Source organism: Bos grunniens, chromosome 16 (assembly GCF_055505025.1).
Source record: "Bos grunniens cultivar Pamir isolate PY7600 chromosome 16, Bosgru_T2T1.0, whole genome shotgun sequence".
Lineage (NCBI taxonomy): Eukaryota > Metazoa > Chordata > Mammalia > Artiodactyla > Bovidae > Bos > Bos grunniens.
The window spans coordinates 1,310,971-1,324,146 of NC_141180.1; the positions used below are offsets into that span (position 1 = coordinate 1,310,971).

At 55.3% G+C, this 13,176-nt stretch overlaps 1 protein-coding gene across 1 annotated transcript in view; it reads right to left on the bottom strand.

Annotated features, from left to right (window-relative positions):
• Window positions 1–11,799: 11,799 nt before the first annotated feature.
• The window catches only part of IGFN1 (immunoglobulin like and fibronectin type III domain containing 1), a 30,859-nt gene continuing 29,482 nt past the window's right edge, over window positions 11,800–13,176 (bottom strand). Inside the window, exon 24 of the mRNA XM_086343097.1 lies at window positions 11,800–12,463. Coding sequence (XP_086199223.1) covers window positions 12,210–12,463 — 254 coding nt within the window. The 3' untranslated portion in view covers window positions 11,800–12,209. The remainder of the gene's footprint in view (window positions 12,464–13,176) is intronic.

The following is a 13,176-nucleotide window of genomic DNA, read 5'->3' on the forward strand; positions in this document are numbered from 1 at the left end:
AGTGGGTCTCTCAGAACCCATGGCACCCCCGGGCCCCTGGACCTGGGCACAGAGCAGGGCTGCTCCTGGTGGCACCCACTCCGTATCTGCTTTTGGTATTAAGGTTTCAAATACTGTTATTTGAATATTCATTTGCTCATCTGGCTGTGCTGGGTCTCGGCTGCAGCATGGGGGATATTTCGTTGCAGCGTGTGCAATCTATAGCTGTGGCTATGGGATCTAATTCCCTGACCGGGGATCGAACCTGGGGCCCCTGCACTGGGAGTGTGGAGTCTTAGCCACTGGACCAGCTGGGGGGCGTCCCAAATACTGCTACTTGGAAGGAGACTTCTGGGGCCCCTAAATGTGCAAGTCTCACATTCACAGCCTCTCACCTGATGAACTGGGACACGGAGGCGCCATCACACACAGCGAGATGCTGGCTGGGCACTGAGGCTGAGGCTCTCATGACTACAGGGGGTAGTGGGGGGCAGGGGGCGGCCAGGCCAGGCCAGGCCTGCAGCAGGTGGCTGCCAACACCGGGCAGGGCCCCACTGCCCTTCCCCAGGCCAGGGTTGGGGCCGGCCTCCCGGGCAGCTCAGACTCACCCTCGTCTGTCAACACCCAAGGGGCAGAGCACCAGCTCCCAGCGCCCAGCTTTCTTGGGCCTCGGCGGGCACCACACTTGGTCAAGCAGAGAGCTCAGAGGCACGAGTGGACTCAGCCTGGAACCCTGTGAGTTCAGCGAAGTCACCAAACCGGGCTGGGGGCACCCAGGGGCCCTCTACTGTGGACACTCTGAGGGGCCCTGTGTCCAGGAGGGCAAGGCCGTCGAGAAAAGGCTTTGCACATACAAATTCGCACCTAGAGCAGCGGGGGGAGGGGGAGACAGGCCAGCGCGGGCAGTGGGATGTGGGGGCCAGAGCCATGGGAGGGTCCCCGTGGGTCCCCCCGACGCCGCTGAGTGACCGGCCCATCAGGCCCCGCCCCGTACGGGCCGCGCTCGGAGCTTCCGGCCTCACCCGGCGCAGGCCGCAAATTCTTGCCTCCTTCTGGTCCTCAGCCCCGCTGCGGGGCGGGCAGGGTCCTGCTGAGTCCCAGGAGGCTCTGCCTGCCCGCGGCCTCATCTCCCTGCGTCTACCGCCCGCCGCCCTCCTCCCTCGGCCAGGGCCGGTCCACCACCGGCCGGGAGGGAGGAGGCCGTCACGGTCCCCGCGGAGAAGGGCTGGGAGCACCCAGATCACAGGGCGTGAGCTGCCGGCGGCTTGGGGAGGCAGGCTGGGAGCCGCGTCTCAGCGCTTGGGAAGCGGGGTGCAAGCTCGGGCAGCTCCCCTGACGCAGGCGGGGGGCGGGGGGGGGGGCGGGGGGCAGGTCCCGCGCCAGCCCCCACCCGAGAGCCGCCCCAGGCCCGGGGGCGGGGAGGCCCTCCAGTCGGCGTCCTGCGCATCCAGTGCACTTTTCCTGGGAGTCCGGAGCCCACACCCTGGGCCTGGCCTCCTGGTGGGGCCGAGCGGCCTTGCCTACATCTGGAAGAGGAGGCTCCCGAGTGGCAGCTCCCTGGGCGAGGCCGGGCCTCGGGGCCGGGCGGGTCCACTAGCCACAGTGCCCAGGGATCGACAGAGCCGCACCCCCGACACCTGGAACAGTGGGAGCGCCTCATTCCACCTCCTGGGACCAAACCCACTCCCGCCTCCCCGCCAAGATATGGTCTGACCGGCCCTGCCCCTATGGAAGCAGGAGCAAGCCTGGCTTCCACAACTGCGGGGGGAGACCAGCAGCGTCCTGCCAGAAAAAAAAGAGGAGCCCGGCAGGCGCCCGCCCAGGAGCTGACGGGGAGCTTGGCGGTGCCTGAGATGCTGCCGGGATGCGCCAACATGGACCAACTCCCTAATCATTTAAACACAAAAGACACCTCTCAGGAAGGAGTTTGAAAGCTCAGCAGCACGAGGGCCTCCTTCCACCGAAACCCAGGAATGGTGGGAGGGGCTCGCCTGCCCCTCCCCCTCCTGCCCTGCGGCCCTGCCCCGCCACCCCCCAGCTCCGTGGGCCGCAGTACACACTGTCATTCCAGCTCGCTGTCCTGGGACAGTTGCAGAGGTGGAACAGGATCGAACAGGACAACGGACGGTGGTGGCGCTCAGCGCCGGCTACAGGCTCCCTGAGTCCACGGCCCTGTGGGCGCCTGGCTGAGCTGTGAGCGGGGCTCAGCTTCAGGGGCGGCGCGGGCTGGGCTCCCATCCAACAGGGACTCCCATGTCCCCCAGCAGCTGGCCCTGAGCTAGGAGGGCGTCCCGGCTCCCCCAGGAGGAGGGTGTGAGGGGCAGACAATAGGGCTGGGAGTCCACGCGGGAAGGAGAGCCCCGCAGAGGATGGCCAGGTGTGGGGTGCAGGCTGGCCCGGCTCCACCCTGGCCGTAGGTCTGGGGCTGAGCTGGGCAGGGCGGTCACCCCCAAGGAAGGCTAGTGCTGGCTGGCTGCAGACCCAGGTGGGTGAGAAGGTCGCTGCCCTGGGAGGTACTGAGAAGAAGCGCATGCCTACTCAGGGGTCACCCTCCCGGGGCCTGTGCCCAGCCTGCCCCCACATCACCGCCATGTCACAGGAGACAGCGAAGCAGGCTGTCCTCCGGCCACGCCCTCATCCGGCCACGCCCACCTCGGGCCGCCCACCCGCCTGCTCCTGGCTGGACAGGAGGGGCCCCCACCGGCAGGGAGCGTGGGCTTCTGCCCCTGCCTGCCGTGGTGTCCTCTGTCAGCGCCTGTCCACTCTCCTTGGCCAAGGCCATGCTCTGTCCTCGACGGGCCAGTCTACAGTCCTGCCCCAGCCGCTGAGCCAGGCCCTCGGGGCTCTACTGCGGCAAGGCCCCTGGCAGCGCTCCCTGACCCTCAGAGGGACCCCGCTCGCGGCCCGGGGAAAAGGAACGGGTCAGCCTGACTTCCTGAGTCCCGGGGGGAAGGTGCTGAGGACACCTAAGCGGGCCCAGGCGGCAGTGCCAGACAGAATGTGGCATCTGGCCGGGTCCTGCTGGCCCTGCCCACGGCCCACCCCCATAGGTCGTGAAGGACACCCAGACCTCAGGGGCCTGCCTCCCGACCACCCCTGGGAAGCCCCTCCTGGTGACACCCGGTGCCCGATCCCCGACACTGAAAACCCCAGGCTGAGGATGGCGGAGGGTGGGGGGTGGGGGCTGGGGGAGACACCCCTCCGCCACGCTGGGGACAGGGCTCCTGGTGCACCATGAAGGTCTCCCAGAGGACCCCGGGGAGGGAGAGGGAGGACCTGCTGGTGCCCACCCTGTGGTCCCGGCTCCAGACGCCTGCCCCGCCCCACGCAGCCCCCTTTACTGAAGGGACGGTTTGCGGGTCCCGCTGCAAAGCCTGTGGCGCCACCTGGTGGTCACCTCTGCGATGGCAGGCCGCCAGGCCTGGGACTCAGGAGGGCGCTAGGGTTAGGTATGGACCTAACAGAAGCAGAAGATATTAAGAAGAGGTGGCAAGAATACACAGAAAAACTACACAAAAAAGATCTTCATGACCCAGATAACCACGACTGTGTGATCACTCACCTAGAGCCAGACATCCTGGAATGTGAAGTCAAGTGGACCTTAGAAAGCATCACTACGAAAAAAGCTAGTGGAGGTGATGGAATTCCAATTGAGCTATTTCAAAGCCTGAAAGATGATGCTGTGAAAGTGCTGCACTCAATATGCCAGCAAATGTGGACAACTCAGCAGTGGCCACAGGACTGGAAAAGGCAGTTTTCATTCCAATCCCAAAGAAAGGCAATGCCAAAGAATGCTCAGACTACCGCACAATTGCACTCATCTCACATGCTAGTAAAGTAATGCTCAAAATGCTCCAAGCCAGGCTTCAGCAATATGTGAACCGTGAACTTCCAGATGTTCAAACTGGTTTTAGAAAAGGCAGAGGAACCAGAGACCAGATTGCTAACATCCGCTGGATCATGGAAAAAGCAAGAGAATATTACAAAAACATCTACTTCTGCCTTATTGACTATGCCAAAGCCTTTGACTGTGTGGATCACAACAAACTATAAAATTCTGAAAGAGATGGGAATACCAGACCACCTGACCTGCCTTCTGAGAAACCTATGTGCAGGTCAGGAAGCAACAGTTAGAACTGGACATGGAACAACAGACTGGTTCCAAATTGGGAAAGGAGTAGTCAAGGCTGTATATTGTCACCCTGCTTATTTAACTTCTATGCAGAGTACATCATGAGAAATGCTGGGCTGGAAGAAGCACAAGCTGGAATCAAGATTGCTGGGAGAAATATCAATAACCTTAGATAAGCAGATGACACCACCCTTATGGCAGAAAGCAAAGAAGAACTTTCATTAAAAAAAAAAAAGCCGCCTGATGAAAGAGAGTGAAACCCAAGATTCAGAAAACTAAGATCATGGCATCCAGTCCCATCAGTTCAATGGCAAATAGATGGGGAAACAATGGAAACAGTGACAGACTTTATTTTTGGAGGCTCCAAAATCACTGCAGATGGTGATTGCAGCCATGAAATGAAAAGATGCTTGTTCCATGGAAGAAAAGCTATGACCAGCCTAGACGGCATATTAAAAAGCTGAGATGTTACTTTGCCGACAAAGGTCCATTGAGTCAAAGCTATGGTTTTTCCAGTAGTCATGAATAGATGTGAGAGTTGGACTGTGAAGAAAGCTGAGCGCCAAAGAATTGATGCTTTTGAACTGTGGTGTTGGAGAAGACTCTTGAGAGTCCCTTGGACTGCAAGGAGATCCAACCAGTCCATCCTAAAGGAAATCAGTCCTGGGTGTTCATTGGAAGGACTGATGCTGAAGCTGAAACTCCAGTACTTTGGCCCCCTGATTATGAAGAACTGACTCATTGGAAAAGACCCTGATGCTGGGAAAGATTTAAGGCAGGTGGAAAAGAGGACTATAGAAGATGAGATGGTTGGATGGCATCGCCGACTCAATGGACATGAGTTTTAGTAAATGCTGGGAGTTGGTGATGGACAGGGAGGCCTGGCATGCTGCAGTCCATGGGGTTCCAAAGAGTCAGACATGACTGAGCGACTGAACCGAACTGAGGGCTTCCCGGGTGTCCCCCCAGCCCCCTCCAGGCCCTGCCCCGCCCACACCCTCCCCCTGACGTTCTCTGGGCAGTGGGGGAGGCTCCTGCCCCCACCCTGCCAGACCCCACTGCCAGCTTGCCTCTTCCTCCTCCTCCAGCCGCTCCTGGCTCACAGCCTGGCCCCCTGGTGTGAGCACAGGGTGGGGGGTCTGGGGGAGGGTCTGTGATCACCTCCACGGTGCCAATCAAGGCCTGGGCTGAAGGACAGTGAGTACCTTGCTCAAGGCCACACTTCTGGTAAACGACAGTGCTGGGATGGGAGGACACCCGCAGGACGCCCAGAGCTCCCGGGGCGGGAGGGGGGGGGCGGCGCAGGGTAGGGGGCTGGCGGAGCCCCAGGAGCCTGCAGCCTGGGACAGGCCCTCCCCAGGCGGTTGGGGGGACAGTGAAGAGAACGCTAACTGGGGAGTGAGAACGTAAGCTAGCTCTGCCCTAACTGGCCGTGGGGCCCTGAGCGAGGCGCTCTCCCTCTCTGGGCCTTGTTGGTCTCTACAGGAAGTCACGCCAGATGATTTCCAGGGGCTGGGGTCCCAGCCTTAGCTTCTTGGGTGCCCATGTGTCTTCATCCAGTGTCTGGAATGGGCCTCAGGCTGCAGGTGAGGGTGGTAAACCCTCCCCCCTCCACTGCAGGGAGCAGGAGAGCCAGACCTCTGGTCCCCTCTGTCCCAGCAGCTGGAGTGAAGGAGGCCGGTCCAGGAGCCGAGGATGACACCATCGAGTACCGGCAGGGCTCAGAGTGCATTCCCGCTCAGGGCCCCGGAAGCGGGCAGGACCACAATGCCAGCCAGTTTGAGGGAAGTCCGAAACTCAGGTGGTTGGGTGAGCTGCCCAAGGACCCCAGGTGGGCAGCCAGATGTCCTCTACCTGCTGCGCCCGGGGCCACCGCTTGGGGATGTCACACTCTCCTTCACCCCACCTCCCAGGGTCCTGTCTCTGCAGCTGTGGAGCCTGGGAGAGCTGCCGCCCTGGCCTCTCTGCCTCTGAGACTCATGGACCACGATGCCCAGGCTCGGCTCCAGCCTCCTGGGCCTCCCACAGCCCTTTCTCCTGGGGCTGGAGCGTCTCCCAGAGGCTGGTGGCCAGGGACTGGACAGGACACTCCAGGCGGGAGCCTGATGCCTGGGCCTGGTCCAGCCCTGGGCCAAGCAGCCCATTATGGGCCTGGAGCAGCTGCACCAGCATCTCGGGAGAGACCACAACTAGTACCTTGGTCACCCCTGTGGCCAGAGCTGTGTCCCCTGAAGCTCGGTCAGCTCCTACTCCGGGAGGCCCAGGCCACACACGGCCCTCTAACCCAAGACAGAGGGTCTCTTTCCTGTTGAGAAATGCCAAACTCCTGCCATTTATTATCACAGTCAACATCACAGGATTATTACTATCAGTGCTAATATTTGTGGTGGGTCCTCAGAGTAATTTTGACATGTATTGAAGTTTGGGAACTACCCTTACCCCGGAATGGGACATAATGTACGAGCCCCAGTGAACTGAGTATGTGAAGCCTCTTGTTTAAAAATGATTATGAATTTCAAGATAGCAAGAGCAGAACCTTAAGCCAAGTGAGAGCCCGTGCAAGTGTGGGCTCTCCCAGCCACAACTGGAGCTGTCCCGCAACTCATTCTAAGACCCAGGAGTCCCATCTTCCACCCCTACACCACCCTGTGGGCTCACCACTGTTCTCAGCAGGAGGTTCCAAGGACTCCAGAAAGGTGAAAGTGAGAGTCGCTCAGTCGTGTCCCACTCTGTGACCCCATGGACCATACAGTTCATGGAATTCTCCAGGCCAGAATACTGGAGCGGGTTAGGGTTAGGGGGGATCTTCCCAACCCAGGGATCGAACCAAGGTCTCCTGCATTGCATGTGGATTCTTTACCAGCCAAGCCACAAAGGAAGCCCAAGAATACTGGAGTGGGTATCCTATCCCTTCTCCAGGGGATCTTCCCGGCCCAGGGATAGAACCCAGGTGGTAGTCCCAAGTCACATTTCATTGTCATTGGTTGGCTGCCGCCATGTTTTCGCAGCCAATGAGAGAGGGAGGCGTGGGCGTGTCCGGCGAGGAGGGGCGGGGCTAAGGGGCACTGGGAGACGCCAGGGCGAGGCTAGCGCACCTGGGCTGCGAGGGTCCCAGGTGCGCTCACAGGAAGAAAGTTACCATTGTTTTGTTCTCTTTTTCATTTCCTCTCATCACTGCAGACTGCCCCCAACAATCCTATCTTATCTTCTATGACTCAATGCAGATGTGAGATGTGAGAACTCCTTTCCTGTACTTTGGAAATTATGTACAAATAAAAGGCAATATGCAGCTTAAGAGACAGACGTGGGGAACAGCTCCTCTGCTTTAAAATTTGGAACAGAAGACACGAAACTCAGTTGAATAAATCTGCAATGTTTGTGACCTGAATTCATGCATTCAATACCACTATTATGAGTAAGATATTTTACATTAAAAAAAAAAACAAAACTCTTAAAGTGAATTGGAAGAGGAAGGGGAGAAATGAGAGGGGTTTTTGTGTATGTGTGTTCAGAGAAAGAGAGGAATTCAAGTGTTTTATGCAACAATTACACTCGTGTGTAAAAAAAGTATTTTTTTCTGTTTTAAAGAATGATAAACAGAAAACTTCATGATACGCAAATGAAAGAAAAAGATCTTCGTAGGTTCCCTAAAGGCCTCCCCTTGGCTGAGCTGCAATTTTCTCCTTTTCCTCCAGCCAGCTCTGCACCCCCACCCCTAGGGTACCCACTGGCCGACAGCTGTGTTAATCAATCACCTACGTCTCTTCATAGCCGCGCCGCTGTGCGCCCATCTTCACACAGCAGCCTGTTTCGTGTGCCTGCGTTGACCCAGATGTAAATGGATGGACACAAGTGTGTACACATACGTTATTTGTTTCTTTCAATCAAGTTGCTTTTGAGATAAATCCATGTTGATTAGTAAAGGTTTTTCCAGTGAACGGATGGAAAAGTTGGACCATGAAGAAGGCCGAGGACTCAAGAACGGATGCTTTCGAACTGCGGTGCTGGAGAAGACTCTTGAGAGTCCCTTGGACGGCAAGGAGATCCAACCAGTCCATCCTAAAGGACATCAGCCCTGAATATTCATTGGAAGGACTGATGCTGAAGCTGAAGCTCCAACACTTTGGCCACCTGATGTGAAGACCAACTCACTGGAAAAGACCCCGATGCTGGGAAAGATTGAGGGCAAGAGGAGAAGGGGACGACAGAGGATGAGATGGTTGGATGACATCACCGACTCGATGGACATGAGTTCGAGCACTCTGGAAGATAGTGACGGACAGGGAAGCCCGGCATGCTGCAGTCTATGGAGTTGAAAAGAATTGGACCACGGCCTAGAGACTGAACAACAACATTCTGTTTCTTTTCCTATCATATTCTACTGATGTGGATATTGGGTTGTTTCCAGTCTGTGGTTCTTGTAACAGTCACAGTGCTGCTGTGAAATCTTTTCTGCGAGGCACACATACGAACATTTCTTGTCTAGACTATACACTTGGGGGTGGAATTGCTGGGTCAGAAGGTATCCTTCCTGGGATGGTCAATTTTATGTGTGAGTTGGCTGGGATGAGGGAGGCCCTGATGGCTGGTGAAACCTGGCTTCGGGTGTGTCTGTGAGGTTGTTTCCAGAAGACACTGGCATTGAAATCTGCAAACACTGCAGACGGTTCTCACCAGGGAAGTCTGAACAGAACAGGGAGGTAGAGGTGGGTGAGTCAGCTCTGTGTCTGAGCTGGGCCTCCACCTCCCGCTCTCGGTCAGCCGGGGTGCAGGCTCCTGGGCCTTTGCAGTCACACCAGGACGTACGTACACTGTTGACTCCCGGGGTCCAGCTCCTGGGACTTCGGGTCTGGGCTGGAACACACCCTGCTCCCCTGGGCCTCCAGCCTGCAGACGGCCTCCACAGTGAGCATCCCCAACCCCTCAGGGTAAGCCTCTTTCTATCCATCCGTATGTAACCTCTTGGTTCTGTTTCTCTGGAGACCCTCACCCATGTGATTGCCATGCTCCACCTGCTCAGGTAACCGTGGACTTTCTCCCATTCAAACCCCTACCAGCTGTGGGCCAGAGTCCCACAGTCCCCAGAACCGGGGCAGGCCGTTAATTTTCACCAGTCAGATAAAGGTGATGTGTTATACAACTGTGATTTAAGTATTACAAATTAGGGTTTAGAGTTTAGGGTTACACATGAGGTTGAACATTTTTCCATGTGCTTCTGAGCCTATAATTGTGTTACCTCTTCTTGGGAAGGTCTGTTTGTGTCTTCTGTTCATTTTTCTCTTGAGATGTTTATTTTTTTTCGCATTGATTTGAAGGAGTCTTTTAAAAAATAATCTTATTTATTCATTTTCAGCTTGCTGGGTCTCTGCTGCTATATGGGCTTTTCTCAGGTTGCAGCGTGTGCGGGCTCCTCTCTGGTTGCAGCACGTGGGGCTCCTCTCTAGCTCCAGGATGTGGGGGCTCCTCTCTAGCTGCTCAGGCTTCTCATTGTGGTGGCTTCTCTTGTTGCTGAGCACGGGCTCTTGGGTGCGAGCACTTCCGTAATTGTGGCTTCTGGGCTCTTGAGCACAGGCTCAGGAGTTGCGATGCACAAGCTTTGTTGCTCCACAGGTGTTTTCCCAGCCCAGGGATTGAGCCCATGTCTCCTGCATTGGCAGGCGGGTTCTTTACCACCGAGTCACCTGGGAAGCCCGTGAAGGGGTCTGTACAGCCACGAGTCACGGGCAGTCTCGTTCACCTGACTGGGCAGATCTCTTGTCCATCCTGTGGCTTATCGTTTCATGTTCTTTGTTGACTTTTGATAAAACGTGTTTAATTTTCATACAAATTATTTTTTTTCTTTTATGGCTTTGGTTTTGGAATCTTACGAAAACCTTCCCTACCTCGAAGTAATTAGGTATTTTCCTGTCCTAGCATTTCCTAAGGTTTAGTTTGCCACTTACGTATAAATTTACACCTGGGATTCATTTTCATGTTTAGATCAAGGTAGGGACGCAGTCTCACGTGGTTGACCAGTTGTCCCGGAACAGCACAATAAGCACCCCATCCCTGCCTGCTGATCTGTGACACCCACTGTGTCATGAATCGAGTTACCAAACAGGACTGGATTTGTTCTTCCCGATCTTCCGTGTATCTCCTGATACACCCAAACCACACTGCTCTAGTTACTATGGCGATAACAAGCCTTGATATTTGATAGGGCAAATTTCCTCCTTTCTTTTTTCCTCTTCTTCAGGAATTTTCTGATTTTTTTTTTTTTTTTTACTCTTAGTTCACCTGCATAAATTTTAGAATCACTTTGTCAGTTTGTGTGAAAAGCCCTGTTGGAATTTTTACTGAAAATGCATTGAATCTATAAATGCATTTGGGGACAGCTGATTGATGTCTTTGTAATATTACCATCCTCACCAATGATGTAGTCTGTCCATTTACTTATGCCATTTAAAATTCCCTTCAAGAAAGTTTTATAGTTTCTTATTTTATTAGATCTCTTCCTAGGTATTCTACTTGCTGCTGTTCTAAATGATGGGCTTCCCTGGGGGCTCAGTGGTAAAGAATCTGCCTGCCAATGCAGGAGACACAGGAGACTGGGTTTGATCCCTAGGCTGAGAAGATCCCCTGCAGAAGGAAATGGCAACCCACTGCAATATTCTTGCCTGGGAAACCCCATGAACAAAGGAGCCTGGCAGGCAATAGTCCGTGGGTAAGAGAGTTGGATGTGACTTAGCAACTGACAAGCAACTGTCCCTGTGGTTCTGGCATCAGATTAGACTAATCTTATCTAATAAGGCGAAAAAACTCTTCTTTTTCTAGTCTCTGGGGAAGATTGTTAAGATTGAAAATGTTCCTGAAACATTTCCACCTATCAGACCTCTGGGCTCTTTTCTTTGTGGGAAAATGCTTAGCAACCAACTGAATTTCTTCAACGGTATAGGACTACTCAGGCTTTCTGTCTCTCCTTGAGTCTGTTTTGGTCAATGGTGTTATCTAGGAATTCACACATTCTGTTGAAATTTTCAAATGTCTAAATGTCGTGTTAAAAAATACATTTTGTCTCTGCTGAATCTGTGATATGCTTTCTTCTTCATTCCTAATGTTTATTTTTGCTATTGCTTGTTTCACTTGATTAAATCGTAACAGAAGTTTGTCAGTATTTTAACCATTTCAAAAAGACAGTCTTTGAATTTGATTTTCCTGTTGAAAAACGTGTGCTATAATTCACTGGTTCCTGCCCTTCATTGTTTTCTTCTAAGTTATTCAAAGCTTAAAAAAATTTTTGAAGCTATTTGCTCTATTTTGTTAAAAAGTTGTTTCATTTATTAAGGAATTCCCTGGCTGTCCGGTGGCTAGGACCCTCGCTCTCACTGCCAAGAGGCCCGAATTCCACCCCTGGTTGGGGAACTAGGATCCCCAGGATTTGCACAGGATTTGGTCAGACAGAGGTGGGCAGGAGATACCAGCTGGGGCTCAGGGAGGTCTCTCCACCACGAAGACCCTCGGGACAGGCTCAGCTTTCACACCCTTGGAACTAACTGCAGAAGAGCCCAGTTCCAACCGAACTCTTCCCTCCAGCCAGAAGCCGGCCTCCCTCCACCCCCACCCCTGTCGCCCTGGAGGCTGGCACAGAGACTCCGCACAGGAAATCCATCTCTCCCCAGCGTGCAGACCCCAAATTCATCTGCAGACGGTTTGCCTGTGTTAGCCAGCATTTTAATGAAGAAACAGCACACAGAAAGCATCTCCCCCTAGCGTGCATGCGTCCATTGCTGCTGCTGCTGCTGCTAAGTGGCTCAGTCGTGTCCGACTCTGTGCAACCCCATGGACGGCAGCCCACCAGGCTCCCCGGTCCCTGGGACTCTCCAGGCAAGAGCATGCACCCACACATCCACACAAACACACACATGCCCTCCAGCCCCGGCCCCGCCCAGGTCCTCTGACCCCTCGCTTTCCCCTCACCATGGGCACACAGACCCAGCTCTTCCCCACCTCCCTCTAACAGCCCAGCCCAGGGTATCGAGGACCAAGACTCCATCCTGCAGACAGACGCCTGCCTTCTGATCCCCCAAGCGGGAGCCTCGAGGCCATGCAGTCCAGTGACTCAGCTCAAGGCTGGGAGTCTGAACGCCTGCTTCCTCTTTGTCTTCCCTGAAGCCTCCGCGCCCCCCTGGAGAGGCTTCCCCCTTGCTCGCCCTCCCCTGAGGCTCTGGGCATGGCCAGCATCCTCCACCCCCTTGGATGGGCTCCCCAGGCGGGCGTGGTATGAGGAGTGGAGCTTCAGGGACTCGCGGTCATCCGCCGGCTGAGGGGCCGGGCAGGGCCATTCCACTGTGCGGCGGGGCTCATCGCTGGGCTCTGCAAAACACAGAGGACCAGGGTGCCTGGCTTGTCCCAAGGTCAACACAACCCCGCAGTGGGCCAGGCCTGGGAGCTCTGCTACGGGGCCACAGCCACCAGATGCTCTCTGAGTTTGGGCCAGGTTCTTCTTCCCCGGCCCCTAGGGTCCCCAAACACTAGTGTGCACATGAGCCAGGCACTTCGAAATGTTCCTCCCCAGGGTTGAAAGGGTCATCGCTGCACAAAAGTCAATTCTGAATAATTCAGAATGTTAGGAGTTACTTTTCCTTCTTGCTTTTCAAAATATAAGATGTTATCAGGGGAAATGTTTTCTTATTAACACATATGATCTGCCTTACTGAAAAGGAGACCATTGACAAGAGAGCCGTGTGGCCCGGGGGCACCGCGTGTCCGTCTCTGGGCATGCTCACAAAGGGGCATCGCGGCTTTCTCTCCCGTTCAGAACAGGGGCGAGGCTGTTCCGGGACACTTAGGCGGGCAGCATGCAGCCCCTCAAGCCAAGAGCTGCTCACCTGTGATCTTGCCCACCGCATCTTACAGATGAGCAAACCAGGGCCCCAGAAAGACCAGAGGCAGACGTTAAGTAAGGGAGTTCACACAGAGCCAGGCTGCGAACCTGCCGGCCTGGCCCCAGCCCACCCTCCCAGGGGGCTCCCTGAAAGCAGCTGGGGCTGCCCCCCTGGCTCTCCCCGCCCCCCGGCCCCCCAGCC